The sequence below is a fragment of the Peromyscus leucopus genome, chromosome 1 (assembly GCF_004664715.2).
Source record: "Peromyscus leucopus breed LL Stock chromosome 1, UCI_PerLeu_2.1, whole genome shotgun sequence".
Taxonomy (NCBI): domain Eukaryota; kingdom Metazoa; phylum Chordata; class Mammalia; order Rodentia; family Cricetidae; genus Peromyscus; species Peromyscus leucopus.
Window position 1 is genome coordinate 180,126,111 of NC_051063.1, and position 25,614 is coordinate 180,151,724.

Genomic DNA, 25,614 nt, shown 5'->3' on the forward strand with positions numbered 1-25,614 from the left:
GTTCCTGCACAGACTTACCATGTGATTTAGCAATCTCACTCATAGATACATACCCAAGAAAAATAAAAACATGTCTGCAAGGACTGTAAATGAATATCCAGAGATGCATTATTTAGGCACTAAAAGTTGAAACACTCTAATATTTGTAAGTTTATGAATGTTTGGCATGACTTATTCATCCCTAGGATATTATTTGGCAATAAGAAATAATCATACAAATGAAATAGAATACTGTTTAATATGTGGTTATATACTAAGAATTTTATACTGAGTTAAGGAAGCTAGGTAAAGAAAATAATATATTTTAATATTTTACTCTGTGAAGAAGCAAACCCAGAAAGACATATAATAGCATAGTGTTTTTTTGAGGTATGTGGAGGGGACATTGGAAGTGAGGAGTGTAGACTAAAGGGTGCAGTGTTTCTTTCTGGGGTGATGAAGATCTGAAGTTTCTTTGGTGGGGCTATAGAGGTGGCTCAGTGGTTCAGAGCACTAAGTTCTCCTCCAGAGGCCTCAGTTTGGTTGCCAGAACCCATGCCTGGCAGCTCACACCACCTGTAAGTTCAGCTCCAGTGGATCCAACACCCTGATCTCTGTGTGCACCTGCACTCATGTGCTCATTCTGAACACCATGCCTAATTAAAAAATCACTTGGTAATGGTTGTAAGACTCCAGAATATGCTAATGACCACTAAATTGTCATCTCCTTTTATTTATTTATTTGGGACCGGCTTTTCCACATCAACCAGGCTGACTTGAAACTTGTAGCAATTCTCCTGGTTCAGTGTCCTGAGTGTTGGGATTTTAGATATATTCCCACACCTGGATAGTTGCATAAAGTAAATGTAAAGGGATGAATTGTATACTGTGTGAATTGTGTCTCAATAAAGTTAGTTTTTATAAAAAATCATCCACCAATTACAGAATGTGAATTTCTATTATTTCCTGATTTCTAAGAAAAAAATCAAGTAGTCTTCATCCCAGAGATGCATGGAGCGCTCAACATACAAAAATCTGTCAGTATAATACACCATATAAACAAACTGAAAAAAAAACGCACATGATCATCTCAGTTGCTGAAAAAGCCTTTGATAAAACCCAACACCACTTCATGATAAAGGTCTTGGAGAGATCAGAAATACAAGGAACATACCTGAACATAATATAGGTAATTTACAGCAAGGGAAAAGCCAATATCAAATTGAATGGAGAGCAACTCAAAGCAATTCCACTAAAATCCAGAACAAGACAAGGCTCTCAACTCTCCTCATATCTATTCAATATAATACTTGAAGTTCTAGGTAGAGCAATGAGACAACAAAAGGAGGGCAAGGGGATACAAATTGGAAAGGAAGAAGTCAAACTTTCCCTATTTGTAGGTCATATGATAGTATACATAAGTGTCCCAAAAATTCTACCAGGGCACTCTTACAGCTGACAAACACCTTCAGCAATGTGGTAGGATACCAGATGAATTAAAAAAAAATCAGTTGCCCTCCTATATACAAATGATAAATGGGCTGAGAAAGAAATTAGAGAAACATCACCCTTTACAATATCCACAAGTAATATCAAATACCTTGGAATAACTCGAACTAAGCAAGTAAAAGTTCTCTAGGACAAGACTTTAAGTCTTTGAAGATGGAAATTGAAGAAGATATCAGAAAATTGAAAGTTTTCTGCTGTGGGATGGTCTTTATGCCAAATTACTCTGATTGGTCAATAAATAAAACACTGATTGGCCAGTGGCTAGGCAGGAAGTATAGGCGGGACTAACATAGAAGAGAAAAGAAAGAACAGGAAGGCAGAAGGAGACAGTGCCAGCCGCCGCCATGACAAGCAGCATGTGAAGACGCTGGTAAGCCACGAGCCACATGGCAAGGTATAGATTTATGGAAATGGATTAATTTAAGCTATAAGAACATTTAGCAAGAAGCCTGCCACAGGCATACAGTTTGTAAGCAATATAAGTCTCTGTGTTTACTTGGTTGGGTCTGAGTGTCTGTGGGACTGGCAGGTGACAGAGATTTGTCCAGACTGTGGGCAAGGCTAGGATAACTCTGGCTACAGTTCTCCAATTCTTATGGAAAGGCACAATCAACATAAGAAAAATGACAGTCTTACAAAAAGCAACCCACAGATTCAGTGCAATCCCCATCAAAATCCCAACACAATTCTTCACAGTCCCGGAAAGAACAATACTCAACTTCATATGGAAAAACAAAAACCCAGTATAGTCAAAATAGTCCTATACAATAAAGCCACCTCTGGAGGTATCACCATCCCTGATCTCAAGCTCTACTATAGAGCCATAGTAATAAAAACAGCTTGGTATTGGCATAAAAATTGACATGTGGACCAATGGAATCAAATTGAATACCATGATATTAATCTGCATACCTAAGAACGCCTGATTTTCAACAAAGAAGCCAAAACTGTATAATAGAAAACGAAAGCATCTTCAACAAATGGTGCTGGCATAACTGGATGTCAACGTGTAGAAGATTGCAAATAGATCTGCATATATCAGCATGCACAAAACTTAAGTCCAAGTGGATCAAAGACCTCAATATAAATTCAGTTACATTGAACCCGACAGAAGAGAAAGTGGGATGTAGCCTTGAAGTCATTGGCATAGGAGGCCACTTTCTAAATATAACACCAGTAGCTCAGATACTGAGAGCAACAATTAATAAATGGGACTTTCTGAAACTGAGAGGCTTCTGTAAGGTAAAGGACAGGTCAATAAGACAAAATGACAGCCTACAGAAAAGGAAAAGATCTTCACCAATCCCACATCTGATAGGGGGCTGATCTCCAAAATATATAAAGAACTCAAGTAACTAGACATCAGAATAACAAACAATCCAGTTAAAAAATGGGATACAGAACTGAACATCATTCTCAACAAAAGAATCTCAAATGATTGAAGGCAATTTAAGGAATTGCTCAACATACTTAATCATCAGGGAAATGCAAATCGAAACGACTCTGAGATACTATCTTACACTTGTCAGAATTGCTAAGATCAAAAACACTGAAGACAGCTTATGTTGGAGAGGATTTGGAGCAAGGGGAACACTCCTCCATTGTTGGTGGGAGTGCCAACTTGTACAGCCACTTTGGAAATCAGTATGGCAATTTCTTAGGCAATTGGGACTCAATCTACCTTAAGACCAGCTATACCACTCTTGGGCATATACCCAAGGAATGCTCCATCATACCACAAGGACACTTGCTCAAGTATGTTCATAGCAGCATTATTTGTAGTAGCCAGAACCTGGATAAAACCTAGATGCCCCTCAACCAAAGAATGGATAAAGAAAATGTGGCACATTTACACAATGGAGTATTACTCAGTGGCAAAAAACCAATGACATGAAATTTGCAGGCAAATGGATGGAAAAAGAAAATATCATCCTGAGTGAGGTAACCCAGACTCAAAAAGACAAACATGGTATGTAGTCACTCATAAGTGGATACTAGAAGTAAAGCAAAGGATAACCAGCCTACAATCCACAGCTCCAGAGAAGGTAGGTAACAAGGAGGACCCTAAGAAGTATCATGGAATGCCATGAGAATGGGAAATGGATGAGATCTCCTGAGTAAACTGGGGGTGAGAGGGAGCAATGGAGTGTAGGAGGTGGTGGGTGTGAGCATGGGGGAATGGAATCGTTGATCTGGAACGTGGGCAGAGTGTGAGAGCAATGAAGGAGATTTCTTGATAGAGGGAGCCATAACTGGTATAGGAGAAACCTTCTGCTAGGGAAATTCCCAGGAATCCACAGGAATGACACCAGCTTATACTACTAGCAGTGGTGGAGGGGGTTCCTGAGTTGGCCTACCCAGGTGATTAGATTGGTGATTACTCTGTCATCATAGAGCCTTCATCCGGTAACTGATGGAAACAGATGCAGAGAGCTATGGCCAAGCACTATGACAAGCTCTGAATTCCAGTCTAAGAAAGAGATGAGGGATTCTATGAGCAAGGTGCATCAAGACCATGATGGGGAAACTTACAGATACAAGTGAACCAAGCTAGTGGGAACTTGTGAACTTTTGACTGACAGATTTGCATGGTCTATATGGGACTGAACTGAGCTCTCTGGATGGGAAGTTGTGTAGTTTGGCCTGTTTGAGGGGCCCCTGACAGTGGGAATAGCATCTATCCCTGGTGCATGAACTGGCTGTTTGGAGTCAATTGCCTATGGTGGGACAATTGCACAGCCTTGATCCAAGCGGAGAGGCTTGGACCAGCCTCAGTTGAATGTACCAGACTCCCCATGGAAGATCATACCTTTTCAGATGAGGGGCTATGGTGTGGGCTGTTGGGGAATGTTATGAGGGAGTGGTAGGAGAGATGAGGGAGGATCTGTTGTTGGTATGTGGAATGAGTAAAAATTTTTAATAAAAGAGGAAAAAAGAAAATAAAGTTGTATAATGTAAATGTATAAACTGTACAGTATGTGAATTATGTCTCAATAAAGCTTGTATTAATAAAGAATTGTGTATCAGTTACAGAGTGTGAACTTCCATTATATCCTGATATTTAAGAAAAGATCTAACATTGAAAGTGAAAGTTCAATAAGCATAGGCTGAAATATCAGTGAACTGGAGTATTGCTGGTTTTTATTGATCTGTTTTTAATTGTATACATTTATTGATTGATAGAGTTGTGTGTGCATGTTCCCGTCTATGTTTTTGGACACGCAGTGCCAAAGCATTATGTGGAGGTCATAGGATAAGTTTGAGAAGTCAGTTCTTTTCTCTCATCACCTATGACGTGTACATTTAATGAGGGTCGTCAGGCTGCCTTTACTTGCTAAGGAGTTGAGCCATCGATTGGGCTTCATTTTAGGCTTCAGTGTGGGAATTATAATTATGTGAGAAAATTATACATATCTGTTGGAGTAACAGAGTTTAAAATTTGTCCGGTTACTTGAATGTATATTTTTTGTATGTGTAAAGTGTGTGTGTGTGTGTGTGTGTGTAGTGTGTGTGTGTACCATGGCTTGTGAGTGGAGTCAGAGTACAACTTTGTAGAGTTGGTCCTCTCCTACCTCCATGTGGGTTCTTAGGATCACACACAGGTGATCAGGTTTGTGTATCAAGTGATTTTAACCTGAAAACTATCGTGGTAGCGTTGGGATCTGTTTTCAAATGACAGAAGAATGGCTCAGTTGCTTGGGAGGATTTCTCACGACTCTACAAAGACATGGATATTTGTTGTTTTCTACTGATTGGTTGTTTGTATGTCCAAATTATCCATGATAAACCACTCTAAAAATTCCTTAAAGAATAGCAAAGATCACACAGAACATAGAGTGTGAAAGAAATATTTTATTTTAGCTACTCAGGTATTTGCTTCTTGTACAGACCTGGGTCTTGTCTACAAAAGAGTGCCCTGAGCACAGCTGGTCCTGCACTCACAAGTCCCCCAGGAGACAGTCAGACCTGTTGTCGCCCTTCCTGTAGTCTGCAGATGATGCCCAGAGCTGTGACCTTGGATGCAGAGAGGCCATGAAGCCTCAGGAGAAGGGGATAAAACTTTTAATGGTTCTGGGATTTAGTGGTCACCCACCTCCACCACCTCCCGATCAATATTCTCCCAAAAGCATGCAAGCCTTGAGTTTCCAGTGTGGTCTTAGCCTGAGGTCCTTGATCCCTTGGTCAAGTCTCTCAGATAAAAGCCCCCTTCACTGCTAGCCACTGCCCCATGTGGGGCTGTCCTGTCACTGGCTGTCTGGTGCCCAGCAGGCATGTGGCTGTGTACTCTCCTTCCTGTTCTGTTTTGCTGTCTCTCTGGGTCTACCTTTTCTGCACCAAGAGCCTGGCTGTTGCCGAGTCAGAGGCCTCGCTTTGATCGTCCTGGAGATGTAATAGTGGGGGCCAGTTTCTCCATCTTTGACCTCTCTATTGGTATCCTGTCTGACTTCACTGCCCCACCATCTGGGCTTCTGGTTTCAAGGTAAGAGCTGGATGTAGGCTAGGAATCTCTGAAATCCTGAAGCAGCTTTACAAGCTTGTTTGTAGCCTTCGCTAAGGGTTGATTCTCAGAATCCCAGCTAGATAGCCACCAGTTTTCTCTGTGTTTACATGCAGTATCTCTGGTGCTCTCCTTTTACATCACTTCTGTCTGTCTCTCTTTCTTGTTTATACCAGACTGAAATATAGGCTGCTCATGTACTGTCTTTAATGTATGTGCTCTACCAGCCAGGGGGCATTTCTTGATTCTTTTGTATATCCTTGGTTCCTAAAGTGGTGTCTAGGTAGGTGTGTTTGCTGAATGGGTTAGTGTGTAAGTAATACATTTACATTATTTATCAGCCTCCCTGATTCCTCTGTACTATATTCCTTTTGCTTGCTATATCTTTTTAAGACTCGTAAGCCTTCAATTCAATAGGTAGTGGAAGATGACCTTAAATTTCTGATCCTCCTGCATCCACCTTCTGAGTGTTGAGATGATTGGACCATATCACCAACTCAGTTTCCTAGGTGCTCAGGATAAAACTTACGATCTTAGTCAACCACAGTCCCATTTTAGAATATTTTGGTCTCAGTTTTCTCAAGATAATGTTGCACGCAGTAATTTTTAAAACAAGCATTTGGGATATTATTTGGCTTTTAAATGTTTGTATTTAGCTTTATTGGTATTTTGTTGCTGCAATGACTGAGCATTGGGCATATGGCTGCACTCCTAGCCCTCAGGAAGCTGAGGCAGGAGCATTATTAGTTTTAGCCAAGATTGGGGTGCATAATGAGACCGGAGTGAAAAAGAGTGAAGAGTATTTTCTAGCTTGGCGGCAATGTTAATTCCAGCACTTGTTCGCCAGAGCCAGGCAAATCTCTGTGAGTTCGAGGCCAGCCTGGTCTACAGAGGAGATTCAGGAGAGGCACCAAAATAACACAGAGAAACCCTGTCTCGAAACCACCCCCCAAAAAAGACAAACCCCCTTCCAAAATCAACCAATCCCATAAAACATAACAAAACAAACAAACTGAAACAAAAAAAATCCCAAAATAAAAAACAAAAAAAAAATCTCAGTATTTTCTACAGTAACTACCATCATTTTGTAATCAGCTACAAATGCAAGAGATTTTCACTATTGGTTTTTTCACATTTATCATCATTTTTGTTACTTTTTTTGAGGCAGTATCCTACTTTGTGTTCCAACTAGTCTGGAACTCCTTGTGTTGTTTAAACTAGCCCTTCAAACACAGGATTACAAGCATGAGCCACCAACACAGTGATCACAATGACTTGTCCTTGAGTATATTTTCTTTTTTGAGAGAGGGTCTATTTGTGTAGGTGATGCTAGCCTAAAACTCACTATTTTGCTGCCTCCACAACCTGAGTGCTGGAATCACAAGTGTGTACCATCATACCTGGATCCCATGTTGCTTTTTAAGCCATCAGGTAATAATTTTATGTATGTATTGGGTATAAAGATATATTTTAATGAATGTATACAATATAGAATATTTAATCAATCCACCAGAAACACATCACCTTGCATACTTATTTTTTGGTGATGTGAACATTTAAAACCTAATGTGGGAGTGGAGACAGGAGAATCTAAAATTGAAGGTCTTTGGGGATGAGGAAATTCCTGTGTTGGTGTCCTGTCTGCTGTGCAAGCCTGAAGAGCTGAGTTTGAATTTCCAGCATCCATGTGAAAGCCTTGCATGTTGAGCATCTGTAACCCTGGTTAGGAACAGTGAGGCAGGCAGATTCCAAAGGTCACTGGCCGGCCAGCCTATCTGAATGGATGAAGTCCAGGTTCAGTGAATTAACCTGTCTCAAAAAAGGAAGTTAAGAGGGGCCCTTGAGATGCCTTGTGGGGTAAAGTGCTCGGCATGCAAGTCTTATGGATGACCTGAACCCTGCCTGAAACCCACATAAAGCTGGAAGAAGAGAATTGACGCACAAAGTTGTTTCCTGACCTCTATGTGTTGCAGACACATTATATACACAGAAAACAGAATAATGTTCTTTAAAAGGTGGAGAAGCAATTGAGAAAGATATCCTGACATCCCATCAACCTTTACCCTCCACAGGGATACACCATGCACACAATACAATACCAACTCTGCCACACACACACACTCACACAGACACACACACACACACACACTCACACAGACACTCACACACACACACACACACCGATGTGCAGAGCATGTTTGAAGATGATACAAGAAGTCAACTTCTCTCTTATCCATATGGGCATACTACACATATACATGTAAAAGGAGTTCAATATCACTGTAAGTTATATAGTGAATGTGAGGTTACACTGTGTGATATGAAATCTTGGCCTCAAAACAATAACAAATCTATTCTTGATGTTAAGTTTAAAAATAAATTAAAATATAACAGCATCAATTGGATGTGGTGGTGCTTGCTAATTGTCTTACTACTCAAGAGGCAGAGGCAGGTGGATTTCTGTTCATTGATGGTTACATGCATTTATATAGTTCATTTTGTTTATTCTCATTTCTCCAGACTCTCTTCTCTTCCTTCCACACTTGAAATTCCCTTCTCCTTCTCAGAGGTCACTTTCCCACATTCATGCTATTTTGTTTTGTGACCTACTGATTTTAACCAATTGCCAGTTTGGAACTGTCCACTGAAGCTTGGTGTATTCACCTGTTCCTTACATGACTGAAGGCAATGATTGCCTATTCCTCAAAATACGTTAGTTGGCAATAGTTCAGCAGGGAAGAGTAGGGCCACACAAGGAATTTTCTAATGCATGCTTGGCTGTTGACATGCTCACATGTCTGCAATGTCTGAGTCATGCCCTAAAGACAGTATTTCATATCTCTTCTCCCTGTCTTCTGGCTCTTGGATTCAGTACTTCTGAAATAGATGTTAGTTGCTATAAATTGTAACCAACTATACAGTGCAATAGATTTTTACTTTGTTTTCATGACACAGAGATTCTGTATGCAGCTCTGGTTCCTGGGTCTGGCTATGTAATCCATGCTGGTCTCTAACTCAGGAAGATCCACCTGCCTCTGTCTCCTGAGTGCTGGGATTAAGTTGTGGCTGCATTCCTGCTGAGCTACTCTTGGCCTGGCTCTAGAGAGTAGCACCTAGCCCTAATCCACCCTTTGTTTAATCAACACCTTTTGTTTCTCTTATTGCCCTATGTGAATCTTGTCTGGGAGTCTCCCAAGTATCAAAGGACTTTGCAAAACTTGGTTCAGAAAACTGGTACCTGAGAAATCAAGGAATTTGCAGTTGGCATCTTATATTTGGGAGCTCCTATTCAGGTTGCTTTGAAAGTATGGAAATTAACTGGCTAAAGTGTAAATAGAGAGAAAATAAAAATGCCCTTTGTGAAGAAAAGTGCTTCAGTCCTTTGAGGCTGAACCCTCCTGCAGCCACCAAAGTGTAAATTCATTTTTAAGATGCCTCTGATTCTTCTTTCTATGGTCCGAGTGAACCCACACACCCTTGCCGTAACAAAGAGTGATAATTGGCTCCCAACATGATGCCACCACACTTAGATTGCTTAATACATCTTCACTTATCCCTCCTCTCTTCTGAAACTGCCCCTCGAATACTGTCTCCACAGTCCCTCTGGCTTCCCTTTCTGTATTCTGAAGTGTGCTCCTCTGCATATCTGTGTACAAGTATTTGTGGAGATGGAGGTTTTACATGTATCCCTTGAGTCACCGTGTTTATTCTTGTTCCATTTACCCCATCATGAGTGATGAATGTGGCCTTCTCTTTCCCTCAGAGTTTCCAACTGGGGCTACCGGGTAGCCCAGAGTTTCGTCTTTGCCATCGAGGAGATTAATAGGAGTGCTCACTGGTTGCCCAATGTGACCCTGGGCTTCTCTATTCGAAACTCTGGGGACTCAGTGCATGGAGCCCTCCATGAGACAATGAGCTTTCTCACGAGGCAGGAGGAGCCCATCCCCAACTACACATGCCAGCATGGCTCTCCTCAGGCTGCCTTGGTTGGGGACACGAGGTCATCCCTGTCTGTCTCCATGGCCAGACTTCTGGGACTGTACAAGTTTCCCCAGGTGAGTTGCTCAAACCTTCTTCCTTCCTGAATGTAGTGCAATCCCTTAATGATGATAGTGAAAACGATGGTGATGGTCACAGTAGTGAGCAGCTCTACTGTGGAGCCAGTCTCCCTGCAAATATTCTCCATGTCCAACATGGTTCTTCTCCATGTGTAGAGTTTAGAGAGAACTATCATCCCTCTCAATGATGAAGTAAGTGGAAAATTTCCCTTTTTTATTTAAAAATATATTTTTACAGTTTTTATTAATGTGTATATGAATTTTCCATTCATATATATAATAAATATGTGAAGTATATATGTATATATAAGCACACACATATATTTCACATATATCACATAATCAATATATCGTATGTGTATCATACATATCACACACATATATATCTGTGCATATATGTATCTATACAAATATATATTACACGTGTTCCTGGTTGCCCTTGGACGTTCAGAACAAGGCATTGGATTCCCTAGAACTGAAATTACAAATGTTTTTTATCTGTCACAAGGGAGCTGGATTTTGAACTCAGATCTTCTGAAAGAGCACCAAGTACTGTTATCCACTGTATCATCCTTTCAACCCTTACTTATAATAATGTGTGTGTGTGTGTGTGTGTGTGTGTGTGTGTGTGTATGTGTGTGCACTTAGCACCAGTGCAATGGTGTCCTTGTGGAGGTCAGAAGACATTTTTAAGGTGTCAGTTCTTTTCTTGTACTATGTTGATTTAGGAGATTAAGCTCAGATTTTCAGGCTTGCTGGCAAACACCTTTACCTGAGGAGATATCTTTCCAGCTCACAGAGAAATGAACACACACACACACACACACACACACACACACACACACACACGTATTTATCAATAAGCTCTTCTAGCTGTAGGTGTTTGGAATTTGAGTCTAGGCAATTGGGCTTATGCCACTTGCTCCCATCTACCTCCTGGATGTTCCCGGTAACCCAGCCATCAGTGTCATTCCCACAAGTTTGGCCACATATGACAATCATCTCTTCAGTTCATAGGTTTAAGAGGTGACTTAAGGATAATTTCTCCATTTAAGGTGAACAATTCAGTGACTTTTATCTTGGGATGGGTACCACAGTTGATTTGAGAAAATTTTACATCCTCCTACAGGAAGTCATTCCCCTCAAGTCAAAAGGTACAACACCACATCATTCCTACCCTGAGACAACCTCCAACAATTTGGTGTGATCCTTACATATGCACCATCACACACACACACACACACACACACACACCCCACATGAATTTAAATTTTAACAACCTAATAGCTGTGCGCAAACCAGAGAGTCAGGCCAGATGAAGGACAGATGCTGAGAGGAGAGAAGGTAAAGCTATGGTTCTGGGCTTCATTCCGGAAGACACAGGGCTGTGTCAGGGATGATCAGCCAGTGAGGCGCACAATGCTGCTTGTAGAATCAGCACAATTCTCAAATCAGGATGCACAAGTCCTTCCCTGAAAATTATTTATGTTTTAAAATTTAATATACATATATGATTATGTGTGTATGTTGGAGTCTTTGCCTTGGTCAGGAGGAAGCCAGAAGAGGGTATCAGATTTCCTGGAGCTGGAGTTATGGGCAGATGTGAACAACCTGAGGTATGTGTTGGGAATTGAACATGGGTCCTTTGTAAGAACAACAAGGACTCTAAACTGCTGAGCCATGTCTCCATCCCTCTTCTTCCCACATTTAAACCAGATCATCAGCCTATGCCTAAGTCCAGATCTCATCCACTCTTCTATCCTGGCTTTTCCTTGACAGGTCAGTTTTGGGTCCTCATTACCCATCCTCAGTGACAAGATCCAGTTCCCATCTTTCCTGCGCACCCTGACTAGTGACCTCACATCCTCTCTTGCAGTGACCCAGCTGATAATTCACTTTCAGTGGTCCTGGGTGATCATTCTGGCCCATGATGATGATTTTGGGCAGCAGGCCAGCTCTCTGGCCACTCAGGAGCTGAGTACAGCTGGTGTGTGCATTGAGTATATCCTCCATGTTCCTTCTCATGAGTCCTTGGGGAAGATTGAAGAGATTGTCCAGAAGATGCAAAAATCCACAGCCAGGGTGGTTCTGGTTTTGCTAAGCAATTCTAATTTCCAGCCTATCCTGTATGGCTTACTGGATGTCCCTGTCTCAGGCCAGGTCTGGGTCAGCAAGGACACTGTGCCCATGGGGCTTGCCCTGAACTTTGCAGGCATTTCCCAGGTATTGCACAATACCTTTGGTCTTCTGCCTCACAGCAGCAGGGCATCTGGCTTCCCTGAGTTCCTTGCTCACCTGCACCCCAGCCAGACCCCAGAAGACATGTTTGTAAAGAAGTTCTGGGAGTTCACCTTTGATTGTACATGGCCCCACCAGAGCAGCGCAGTGACAGAGGGTGTCCAGTTGTGCTCAGGGAATGAGAGTCTGAAAAACCAGCAGTATATTCTCCCAGAAGTGAGTAAAATTGATGCTGCTTACACAGCTGTCTACAGCATTGCTCATGCCCTGCAAGACATGATAACCCATGGGCACCAGGATGGGAAAGTTACAGACTCTCAGGACTTCCAGCCCTGGCAGGTGAGAGAGGCATGTGTGGAGTGAGTGATTCAGGGATGGTTGCGGAAGAGGACATTGATTCTGACTATGCTACAGAAAAGCTGACTGTATGCTTAAGCAAGGATTCCTCATACTTGTATCTAAGAGGAATCTTAGAAGGAACATGGACAAGGATTCCCTGTTATGTGTGTGATCTCAGATGAGTCCAGTCCTTGTAGCATCGCTTGTTTTGGCAAATACACAATTCCTAATAAAATTAAAATTTCATATAACAATAAACAGATTTAATTTAGTGTCTTAAAACTGAGCTTAGATAAACAGTTGTTGATTTTCAGTATGGCATGATACAAACCAGAATTTCAAAGAGATACCAAATGCTACTTATTCATTTCTCCTTTTTTGAGTGTGTGGTACATGTCTATGGGCTCATGTGCATTGGCATGCAGGCCCATGTGGTGGGGGTGTACTCATGTGTACATCATCCTTCTATCACTCTTCTACCTTATTCTTTAGGGCAGGGTCTCTTGTTCAGACCCAGAACTTGTTGGTGTGACTGGTCTTGTTAGCCAGCTTTCTCTGGGCTCCTCCTGTCTGCACCTTCTGAGGATGTAATTACAGATGTGCTGCCACACCCACCTAAAATTAGATAGGTTCTGGGGACTTGAGGTGTAATCCTCAAATTCTTTTTAAATTTCCTCACAGACTTTAATTATTGATTGCAAAGTCTTTTCAGGGTACATACATTTTCTAAAGTCTTCCATGATTACAAAAGCATATCAAAGTAAAGAAACAAAAGGAGCAAACAGCAAATATCATGAGAACTAAAATCTAATATTAGGATAAAATCAATTCTTTTAACTCAATATCTTTTCCCTTAGAATTGGTATCATAAAGCCTTATGGTTACAGAAAAATTAGACAGTGTGTCTCTATTTAAGTTTGACTAAATTAAAATAAGTGAAGTTATTTCCTACTACCTGTTATGTCAAGCTTCTCCTGTATTATTCTATTAATCTACTATAATAAATATCTGATCTTTCTATGGAAATTTCATTCCTCAGCCCCTTGTTTAAATTCTTTCTTTTATATCTGTTATAAGACCACCATCCTTTCCCTTGACCCCTGAAATACTGTGCTTTTCTCTGTGTAATCCTCAAATGTTTTAATCCCTGAGCCAACTCAAAGTTCTGTTTTAAAATATTAGCGATTAAGTTCATATACATATATAATGTACTTTGGTATTCTTGGCACCAGCCTATCTGTCTATCTATCTATCTATCTATCTATCTATCTATCTATCTATCTATCTATCTATCATTATCTATCTATCCATCTATCTATGTATCTATCATTATCTATCTATCTATCTATCTATCTATCTATCTATCTATCTATCTATCTATCAGTCTTCTCAAATACATTCAGGGTAGCATAGGCCCAGATATGTAAGGAGGCCCTTGGAAGAAATGTTGCTCACTGGTGAGGTAACTAAAGAGAGTGGTGACCACAGAGAGGGGTATATATATATATATATATATATATATATATATATATATATATATATTGGTTTTTTCGAGACAGGGTTTCTCTGTGTAGCTTTGCGCCTTTCCTGGGATTCACTTGGTAGCCCAGGCTGGCCTCGAACTCACAGAGATCCTCCTGGCTCTGCCTCCCGAGTGCTGGGATTAAAGGCGTGCACCACCACCGCCCGGCGAGAGGGTATATTTTTATCACCTTCACTGAGATGACCCTAATCTCTACTGTGTGCCTGATGAATGTACATGTGGTTTTCAAACAGGTGCACAGTGATGGTTGTAGGATTTTTGGCTGAGAGTAACAGATTACAAATTACATGAGGCCTGGCTTGGTGGCCTATGCCTGTTATGCTAGCACACAGGAGGTTGAGATAATTGAATCCTGAATTCAAGGCCAACCAGGACTACACAGCACAAAACAGATATGAATGGGGTGGTAACTGTGTGCATACTCTATGAAGAAGGTTTAAAGTAGACGGAGTGAGGAATGAGTGAAGAGAAGTGAAAGGCTTGAGAAGTTCCTTTTATGAAGAACTATCTGAGTTCTAGACAAGAGGATGAGAAATCTCACCATGGGTAGAAGTGATTACATTGCAGGTGGCAGGGACAGCATGTGTCAAGACCCTAGAATGGAGGCAAATAGAAGAGCATCAAGGGTGGGACTGATGAATAATGGGAGACTGGTTGGAGTGAATGGGTGGTCTAGGTGGGCTGGGGCCAGTCTGTGGAAGGCTTGTTGGATTTGGAGTCTACTGAGTGTGATGGGAAGACTGAGGACAGTAGTGCATAGTCAAATGAGACTCTGGAGCAGGAACCACATTGTCATGTATTTGGGTTTAATTTTAAGGCTGTTGAGGTGGCCTAGTGGTTAAAGGCACTTGTCCCCAAGTATAAGTTAGATTCCTGTGTCCCACATGACAGCAGGAGAGAACATTCTTAAGAGTTGTTCTCTGGATTACTCAATATGAATGAACTATACACACACACACACACACACACACACACACACACACACACACACAGACACACTGCTAGGATTAATAATTGTCTTAAGTATTATGAAATTTTAATTAATTATAACTAATCATATTTGTTATTCTGAAACTCTCACAGGTCTTTTATCTCCCTTTTAACTAAGGGTGCTGTCCTAGGTTGAAATGACTCTGTATCATTGCAGAGGTGAATGGAATGTTGCATTTTAGACAAGACTCTGAACTGGTCCTTGCCAGTGTACAATGTCTCCCTTCCTTCTTCAGCTGCTTCTTGCCCTCAGGAAGGTGCACTTCAAGACTCCTGATGGAATCAAGCTTATGTTTGATGCCAATGGAGATTTGGTGACAAAATTTGACATTTTCCAAGGACAGAAGACCCCTGAGGGTGCATTTCACTTGGTTCACGTGGGCATGATAGATCCTCAGATCTCTTTGGGGAGCAAAATGATAGTCCATTTGAAGGAGGATCTTCAAGTGAGTTGCCTGACTGCAGTGATAAGTCTTGTCCTAATGTGTTAAAGTGACGGGGCAATTCTAAGTCCAGGGCTCCTCATCTCTACTTGTGTATTGAGTTGATGCAGCTCTGGATGGGCCAGTCAGTTATAACTAGCTATGCTGTTTACCTCACAACAGATCTTTCTCTGAATGGTATTGATTCACCAGCAAAAATGACCTGACAGTACTGTAGCACTTCTTCTTCTTTTTTTTTTTTGGTTTTTCGAGACAGAGTTTCTGTGTGTAGCTTTGCGCCTTTCCTGGAACTCACTTGGTAGCCCAGGCTGGCCTCGAACTCACAGAGATCCGCCTGGCTCTGCCTCCCGAGTCCTGGGATTAAAGGCGTGTGCCACCACCGCCCGGCCTGTAGCACTTCTTAATGTCTGCCAATACTTACTGTTGTTTTTCAAGTTTTGTTTACATGTATGGAGCTTTCCAAGCATGTATATTTGTGTAGTATGTGCATGCCTCGTGCTTGTGGAGGCTGTAGGGGGCACCAGATCCTCTAGAACTGGAGTTACAGTGTGAGCTGCTATCTGGGTGCTGGGAATTGAACCCTGTTCCTCTGGAAGAGCAGCCAGTACTCTGAACCACCAAGCCCTCTGTCCTGCCCAAATACCTTTAGTTGTTGATATAGGAGCCCCAGAAAGTCTGGAAAGACAACACATCAAGCTGTTTAGCTATGTTTTTGAATCCTTTAGCTAAGTAAGCCAGATGTAGCCCTTCCTTGTTTACACTCAGAGGTACATCTCCCATCTGACATCTGCTGGGATAGATATGTTTTCTGAAAGGCATTTCATCTAGAGTTCTGTGATGAAACTGTTCTGTTCTGGTTCTCAGGCTGAGTCAAGCATCTGTATTCCTGGAGAGTCCCTGGTGACACTGTGCTCACTGTCACTAGGTGCCCAGCTCTGTCTGCAGTGCAAGCTGCCTTCCAGGGTTCAGCCAAGTGCCCAGGCTGGGAGCCCCATACTGCTGCTTTGATTGCAGTCCCTGCCCTGAGGGACAGTTTGCAGACCAAAGAGGTAAGGGCATGTGGAGCTGGAATTTGGGGAGGGGGGTGAAGAGGGCACTGTGAGCCTCCTGTATTTGTCCATTGTCTTTGTTACTGTTCCACTGCTGTGAAGGGACACCATGACCAAGGCAAGTTCTAAAAGAAAAGCATTTAACTAGGGGCCTACTTAGAGTTTCAGTCTGTCACTATCATGGCAGGAAGTATGGCCTCAGGCAGGCAGGCATGGTGGCCCAGCACCAGCTGAGAGCTTACCTTATGATCCAAAGGCAGCAGGAAGGCAGGGAGGTAGACATGTGTCCTGGTGTGGGGATTTCAACTTTCAAAATTTCACATCCAACAATGCTACACCTCCCAATCCACCCCCAACAATCACCAACTCCTAACCAAACATTCAAATACACGAGACTATGGGGGCCAGCCTCGATCAAAGCACCACACCCCTCCACTGACGTTGCAAGCCTTTGCTTTCCTGTGGAACACCAGCCAGAACTATAGTCTTACAGTTGTTCTTAGGTAAATGCTTTATTGAGATAGAGAAGTACACAGACAAAATTAGGCAGCATAGTGAATTCTCCTCTAGCAAACACCACATCCTTTGGATCCAGTCAAGAAACAGGCATAAGCTACTTACTCCACAAGCTTCAAAGGTCCTGTAATCACAACCCTGGCTTTTGCTCATGTTGGTGGATTTCAGTTACTGTTTAAACCTCCTGGAAGTGGAATTGCATGGTGGTTGTCCTTTTGTTACTTATTTGTTCTTCTGTATTTGTGGGATTCATCCTAGAGATTGAATGGCAACTGACCACCATATTCACAGTGGCTGTTTGAGCTATAGAACTTATGCCTGTATAATTCTGAAGGCTGAAAATGCAAAGTCAAGTTTTCATCAGGGTTGATTTTGTCTGAGTCCTATTCTTGCCCTGGTGGAGTCATCCTCTTTCTGTGTGCTCTCATTTTGAGGTAATTTATTTCTCTATCTGTTTTTCTATCTATCTATCTAATCTATCTATCTATCTATCTATCTATCTATCTATCTATCTATCTATCTATCTATCTATCTATCTATTTGTCTGCCTGCCTGCCTGCCTGTCTGTCTGTCTGTCTATCTATGTATGTATGTATGTATGTATGTATGTATGTATGTATGTATGTATGTAGCTATCTATCTATCTTTGTTTGTTGTTTGGCTTTGAAACAATGCCTCATTATGCAGCCCTGGCTTGCTTAGAACTCACTATATTGACCAATATTACCCTGAACTGATACAAATCGACCTGCCTCTGCCTCTCAAGTGCTGAGATTAAAGTCATGTGTAGCCACACTCAGCTAAAACTCCCCCTTTTATTAGGTTAGCAGCCATGTTGGTATTAGTATCTATCCTGGTGACCTCATTTAACCTTTATTACATCATCTCCATTTTACTTATGGCAAAATCCAGTTCTTTTTAGAGATGCTGAGGGGTAGGACTTTATATAAATTTTGGTTTCACAGCTCAGTCCAAAACATTTGTGAATATAATCAGTTACTGATACTATTGGGAAGAAATGACCCATTAAAACTCATATAGGAGACCAGGTGTGGTGGCACATTCCTGTATTCCCAGTACTTAGGAGACAGAGGCAGAAGGGAGGATCTTTAGGATTGTGGCGGTCAGAGTAGTCAACTCAGTGATGTCCAGGTTCAATGAGAGATCCTGTCTCAAAAACTAAAGTGAAGAGTAAGCTGAGAGGGTGGCTCAGTGGTTAGGAGTGTTGGATCACACTATCTGTAACTCTAGTTTCAGGGCAAATGATGAAATCTTCTGCAGTCTATGAAAATGTACAGACCACAACTTCAGCAGGTAAAGTAAAACAAGTAACTTTAAAAGAAAATAGTACATTTTTGAGGCTGGTGAAATGGCTCATCAATTAACGCACTCCTTGACTAGCCTGGGAGCTTGAATTCAGTTCCTGAAACCCACATGGAAGAAGGTGAGCTCTAAATTCCAGACAGTTGTGCTGACCTCCACATGCACACCTTGACATACTTGAGCCCATGCAAACATACACATACCAAAATATACAAATAAGCTTGATTAGAAAAATCAGGTGAGGGAAATGACTGAGAAACAATATCTGATCATCTCTGGTTTCCACATGCATGTTCATCCACTCAAATACTTGTGTTCACACACAAACCTGCTTATACACAAACTCACATAAATTAGGTATAGTGGTGTAGGCCTATAATCACAGCACTTGAGAGGTTATGGAAGAAGACTTAGGAGTTCAAGGTCATCCTCTGCTACTCAACAAGTTCAAGGCCAGCCTGAGTTACATGAGACACTGTTTAAAGACAGAAACAAGACTCCTCTCATAAAATAAACATAGACTGTGCAATTTTCCCCTCTGTGCCTCTACCTCTAATACGAGCCATTCCAGCTCTGGTCACCAGGAATAAATCATAAATACATGACTTGATGGAAAGGCTGTAAGAGCAGTTAGTGCTTGGGATGCCTTCCTTCAGAGCTGGTGTAGTTCATTTAGTGTTGCAGAAATGGTGTTTGTGTGTCTCCCATAGACATGAAGAGCTGTCTTCTGTGCCCCAAGGAGCAGTACTCGAGCCACAGGAGAGACCATTGCCTGCCCAGGACAGAGATCTTCCTGGCCTTTGAGGAACCTCTGGGATTCATGATGGCTTTGGTGGCACTCTTCCTGGCTGGTCTGGCTGTACTGGTTCTGGGAGTGTTCCTGAAGCACAGAGACAGCCCTGTGGTCAGGGCGAACAACAGAAGTCTCAGATACTTACTCCTGCTCTCTCTTTGCCTCTGTGCCCTGTGTGCTTTGCTGTTCCTTGGGCGACCCAGTGTCTCGACATGCCTCCTCCGTCAGACCACCTTTGCTGTGGTGTTCACGGTGGCTGTGTCCTCTGTTCTGGCCAAGACTCTCACAGTGGTCCTGGCCTTCAGGGTCACCAGGCAGGGGACAGGATCCGTGTATGCCTGAGCCCTGGGGCTTCCACCTCTGTGGTCCTTTTTGCTTCCTTCATGCAGGTTGTTCTTTGTGGGGTCTGGCTGGCCACCTCCCCACCATTCCCAGACAGGGATATGGTCTCGGAGCCCCAGCACATTGTCATCCAGTGCCAGGAGGGTTCTGGCACTATCTTCTTCTGTGTGCTGGGCTACTTGGGTTTCTTGGCAGTGGGTACCTTCTCTGTGGCCTTTCTGGCCAGGGGCCTGCCAGATGTCTTCAATGAGACAAAGTTCCTGACCTTCAGCATGCTGCTCTTCTGCAGTGTCTGGACAGCCTTCCTGCCCCTGTACCACAGTGCTCGGGGCAAGTCCACTGTGGCTGTAGAGATCTTCTCCATCCTGGCCTCCACTGCTGGCCTTCTGGGTGGCATCTTCATCCCCAAGTGCTACATCATCTTACTGAAACCAGAGAGGAACACTCCTGCCTGGCTCAGGCAAGGCCACCAGGCACAGTAGGAGAGGCAGAGTGGGATGCTCCAGAGATGGTGTGTCCCCAGATTCACACAATATCTAGTTACTAGATATTGTAACTGTAATTCTTTTTTTTTTTTTTTTTTTTTTTTTTTTTTTTTTTTTTTTTTCCGTACGATTGGATGTCGAATGCCGTTTATTGAAAGAGGGAAGAAACCTTAAATACGTACAGGCTTACAGCACAAATGGAGGAACCCCCGGAGGGCAGAAGTTCGCTGTCAATGGTCCACATTCCAGACCCAATGTTCTATATTATTGCATCTAAGTAGTTAACTGCCCAAAATGCAGGATACACAACAAGGAACTTCCCTTAAGCATTCAGAAGGGTGGATACCGGCAGGGAATCCGAATAGGGAGGACACAAGGAACTTCCCTTAAGCATTCAGAAGGGTGGATACCGGTAGGGAATCCGAATAGGAGGACATCTGATCAAGGTCAAGCAAGCAAGGCTGCAGCCACTCCCAGTCGGGGGCCGGGGGCCAGGGCCCATGGCGCCCACAGTTCCCCCCTTTTTATTAAATGAGCTTCTGACTTAGGTTGCGTGGGACCAGCAGACCACCTTACCCGTCATAGAGACACTTGCCCAGGCCACACAAGTGCTCTGTCTTAGGTTGGTGGCAGCCCCCCAAGCATTACCCGTCTCTGAATACTCATTATCATACAGACTCAACCATGTGAGCTGTAGAGTGACTGCTGCCAAAGATTTCAAAGTGGCACTGGGCTTGCAATCTGTGCGACACAGAAAAGACCAACAGAAGTCCGAACCCACCCATAGCCAGGAGGCTAAAGGCAATTGAACCATTCCCTTCTTAAACGAGCCTTACTGTAAATTGGAGTCCTTGTAAGGTGGTATCCCATAAGCAAATGGAACTTGAGTTTTAATAATTTTTTACAACTTACAAAGCCAATTATAATGTATAAAAGTGGAATTAAATTTGTCATGCCCAATAAGAAGAAAGATTAACTAACTGTGGTAGCTACTTTTGTTGCCAGGGTCTCCATTGTGCTAGCTGTAGTAACCAATTATGAAATAGCAATCCCAGAAACAATAGCAGCAGTGGCCACCACTGCTATAACAGCAACAACGGCAACAGCGATGTCAGAGTCTCTTCTGGAGCGTGTGAGCATCATCTGTGTCTAGCTGTCACGGTCCACTGGCATGGACACGGCTCCAGGAACACGAACCACCAAGGCCCATTTTTCTTGATCCCAGCACTACTTAGGCTGGCAGGTCTGCAAGAGAACAACTGTAAAATGCCAGCCGGCCTTCCAAGAGTGTCCGTCAGCTGGTCCTTCTTTCTCGGATCTCGGTAGGAACCTCCATTTGTTGCGGTAACGCCCGCATTACCGATAACCGTTTACCATGTCCGAGCGAAGGGCTGCGGATTAAAAAATAGAGACAAAAGACAGCGGGTCATCCGTACGATTGGATGTCAAATGCCCGTAACTGTAATTCTTGATAGATAACTGTTTTATTATATGTAATTTTACTATGTTAAAGTTAAAATCTTCCTTTAAATAAACAGAAAAGGGCAAGTGCTATGGGATGTGCTGTATGTTGTGAATAAATAAACCTTTATTTATTTACAAATAAATATTTGTAAATAATATAAATTTGTATTTATAGACAAATCTTTATGACCTAGTCCTAGGGTGCATCACCAGGACCACCCATGTGATTTTGTGTCACTGTTTTTATGGGGCTCTAAAGGAATTTAATAGACAAATCAAGATTAAAGTGAGATACTTTTAACAAAACACTCATGACTATCAGTTGATATTGGCCACATAGTTGGTTATTTATTATTCTCTGTGTATTGTTAAAATTTATCACATTTAAGAGTTTAGAAAGGGGAGTTGACAAGATGGCTCAGTGGGTAGAAGAACGTACCATTAAGCATGGCAACCTGGGTTTGATACAGAGGACCAAATATTGGAAGAAGAGAGTTAACATCACTGTTAACTGTTGTGTTACTTCTGCCTGCTAATGGAAGCACCCCCCATTTGCATACACACAAAATATAAATGTAAATTGTGAAAAGTGTGATGAAGTGTGATGATGATGTCAAGTGTTGCTGAGGGTGTGAGGATTTGACAATCTGATCATGGATCTCTCCTTTTTGTAGCTGGAGTTTTCTCCAGCACCATGGACCCTGCAACCACTTATAAAATAATCACTCAGAAACTTATATTAATTAAACTGCTCGGCCATTAGCTCAGGCCTACCACTGACTAGCTCTTGCACTTAACTCAGCCCATTTCTGTTAATCTGTATGTCACCATGTGTTCCGTGGCTTTACCTGCTGCCTTTACATGGATGGCAGGCTGCGTCTTTCCCAGACTTCCACCTCCCAGCCTCTCTTCTCTGTTTGTCCCGCCTATTCTATCCTTCATGCCTGGCTACTGGCCAATCAGCGGTTTATTTATTCACAACATACAGCACATCCCACAGCACTTGCCCTTTTCTGTTTTTTTAAAGGAAGATTTTAACTTTAACATAGTAAAATTACATATAATAAAACAGTTATCTAGTAAGAATTACAGTTACAATATCTAGTCTATTTGTATTTGGCAAAATTGAAGAAGATATCCTATCTATCTTATATTTGTGTGTCTAAGCTTTTATTTCTAACTTATCTCTTATCACAACTAAGGAAATTATAACCATCTAGTCTTTAACTACATCAAAGACCTCAGAAGGAGATAATATTACCTGAGAAATGGGAGAAGGATGCAGGCAACTTTTGAGAGTCTTGTGAGAGTAGACAGAGACAGCTGATAGCTTGGACAGGACAGTCATCTAAAGTGTTTTTTTGTAAAGTTGGGGCATCTGTCTTTAGCCCATAGGCCTAGAGTCTCTCAGTCACTTTTCTCTGTGTCCTGTAGAATGTTTGGTAGTTTTTTCTGTGAAGCAGGGACCTGAAGGACCATTTTGTCAAGCAATGTTTAGTGGTCACCTTCCTATGGGTCCTGCATGTCCAGTTGATACATTTTTTTAAGTAGTCCAGGCAAGGACAGTTTCTTGCTCAAATGGCTATTTTTGTCAAGAAGAAGATAAAATCCATGCAGAGTGTCTTTGATGCCCATCCTCCTCTGTGAAGTAAATTGTTGCTATCAGGAGCAGACATGTCTCACTGTCCAGAAAGTCTAAATTTTTTAAAACATTTAAAATGCCATATTCTGTAGGTCTTTGAAGTGTTTGAAGATTACCTATCTATCTGAAATATATCTATGCATACCTAGAAAACTTACTAACATGGCTACAAGTATGATTATCATAGATGACTAATTATTAATCTATTTTTAATTATCTATTACAATTTTAAATGAGCTGTACAAACATCATACCTTAAACAAGAGTAGAAATGTACACACAGTATAACAAAATAAACTTTAAATTTGTATCAATAAACTAAAATCTATATCAATGTAAAACATTTCAAACAAGTTGTTGCTCTTTAAAAGTAGGTTCATTGCTGTGGGATGGTCTGTATGTGCTCTGATTGGTCAATAAATAAAACACTGATTGGCCAGTGGCTAGGCAGAAAGTATAGGCAGGACTAACAGAGAGGAGAATTGAGAGAACAGAAAGGCAGAAGGAGACACTGCCAGCCACCACCATGACAAACAGCATGTGAAGATGCCGGTAAGCCAAGAGCCACATGGCAAGGTATAGAATTATAGAAGTGGATTAATATAAGATATAAGAACAGTTAGCAAGAAGCCTGCCATGGCCATACAGTCTGTAAGCAATATAAGTCTCTGTGTGTTTACTTGTTTGGGTCTGAGCTGCTGCTGGACTGGCAGGTTAGAGAGATTTGTCCTAACTGTGGGCCAGGCAGGACCAGAAAAACTCTAGCTACAGTTCATTAATCTACTCTTTCATCCTATCATATCTATAGGATAGCCCTGTTTTCTTTAGAAAGAGATTGTATTTATAATCAATCTGTTGAGATCATTAATAGTGGGGATAGAACCTTTAACTGACAGTTACTGCACAGACTTACCTTGTGATTTAGCAATCTCACTCGTAGATATTTACACAAGAAAAATAAAAACATGTCTGCAAGGACTGCAAATGAATCTTCAGAGAAGCATTATTTAGGCATTAAAAGTTGAAACACTCAAAATATTTATCAGTTTATGAATGTTTTGTATGACTTACTCATCCCTAGGACATTATTTGGCAATAAGAAATAAATATAAAAGAAATAGAATACTGTTTTATATGTGATTAAATACTGAGAATTTTATACTGAGTTAAGAATGCTAGATAAAGAACATAATATATTTTAAAGTTTGAATCTATGAAGAAGCAAACCCAGAAAGATATATATTAAAATAGTGTTCTCTTGAAGTTTGTGGAGGGGAGATTGGCGGTGAAGAGTGTAGCCTAAAGGGTGCAGTATTTCCTTTTGGGATGATGAAGTTCTCAAATTTGTTTGGTAAGGCTCTAGAGGTGCCTCAAAATTTCAGCGGACTCACTCCTCCTCCAGAGGACTCAGTTTGGTTGCCAGAACCCACATCAGGCAGCTCATAGCCACCTCTAATTCCAGCTCTAGATGATTCAACACCCTGGTCTCTGTGTGCACCTGAACTCATGTGCTCATACTGAATCCCATGCTTAATTAAAAAATGACTTGGTTGTAAGACTCTACCAATAATCTAAAGACCACTAAATTGTCATCCTTTTATTTATTTATTTATTTATTTATTTGGCACAGTCTCTTTCCACATCAACCATGTTGGCTTCAAACTTATATCAATTGTCCTGCTTCAGCATTCTATTCTGAGTGTTGGGATTTTAGATGTCATCCCATACCTGAGTAGTTGCATGAAGTAAATGTTAATGGAAGAGTTGTACACTATGTGAATTATGTCTCAATAAAGTTTGTTTAAAAAAAGCCTTATCCACAAATTACTGAGTGTGGACTTCCCTTATATCCTGATTTCTAAGAAAAGATCAAGTAGGCTTCATCACAGGGATGCATGGACGGCTCAACATACGAAAATATGTCAGTATAATACACCATATAAACAAACTGAAAGAAAAAAACACACTGAAAGACCCTAACCCTTCAGGCTTACATCCCCCAAGCCCCAGGAAAATGAGGAACTAAAAATCTAGTTCCAAGGGCAAGCTGACTCAACCATTGCTCAATCACCCCTGCCACAATGTAACAATGTAAAGAGATTTCTATTAAGAGATGCGCTCAACTGTGACTGGGATAATTGCAAGTGTTCCAGGAAAGACCACTGTAACCTTTGTGTAACTCTCACTCCCACCCTGATATCCCCCTTGAGGTTTCAGGAAGAATGTGCATGCGGACTTGACTGTACCCTCTCTGTGATCAGACCATGATCTTGAGAAATTAGCCTCTAGACATAAATCAATCGAAACAAAATTGTATGGGAATTGTAATCTTGTGGTTTTTGTGGGTTTTTCCTTTAAAAGTACCTATGTGGCTGTAGTAGGATGCGACTCTTGCTCTCAGGA

The 25,614-nt window shown here is 41.7% G+C and overlaps 1 protein-coding gene across 1 annotated transcript; it reads left to right on the forward strand.

The window, feature by feature from the left end:
* The first annotated feature begins 5,759 nt into the window (after window positions 1–5,759).
* LOC114703938 (vomeronasal type-2 receptor 26-like) lies at window positions 5,760–25,468 on the forward strand. The gene is given in 8 exon segments (XM_037196702.1): window positions 5,760–5,968; window positions 9,750–10,041; window positions 11,824–12,621; window positions 15,391–15,600; window positions 16,523–16,646; window positions 19,196–19,594; window positions 19,597–20,131; window positions 25,429–25,468. Coding segments are annotated over 8 exon segments (2,607 nt in total).
* Window positions 25,469–25,614: the final 146 nt, after the last annotated feature.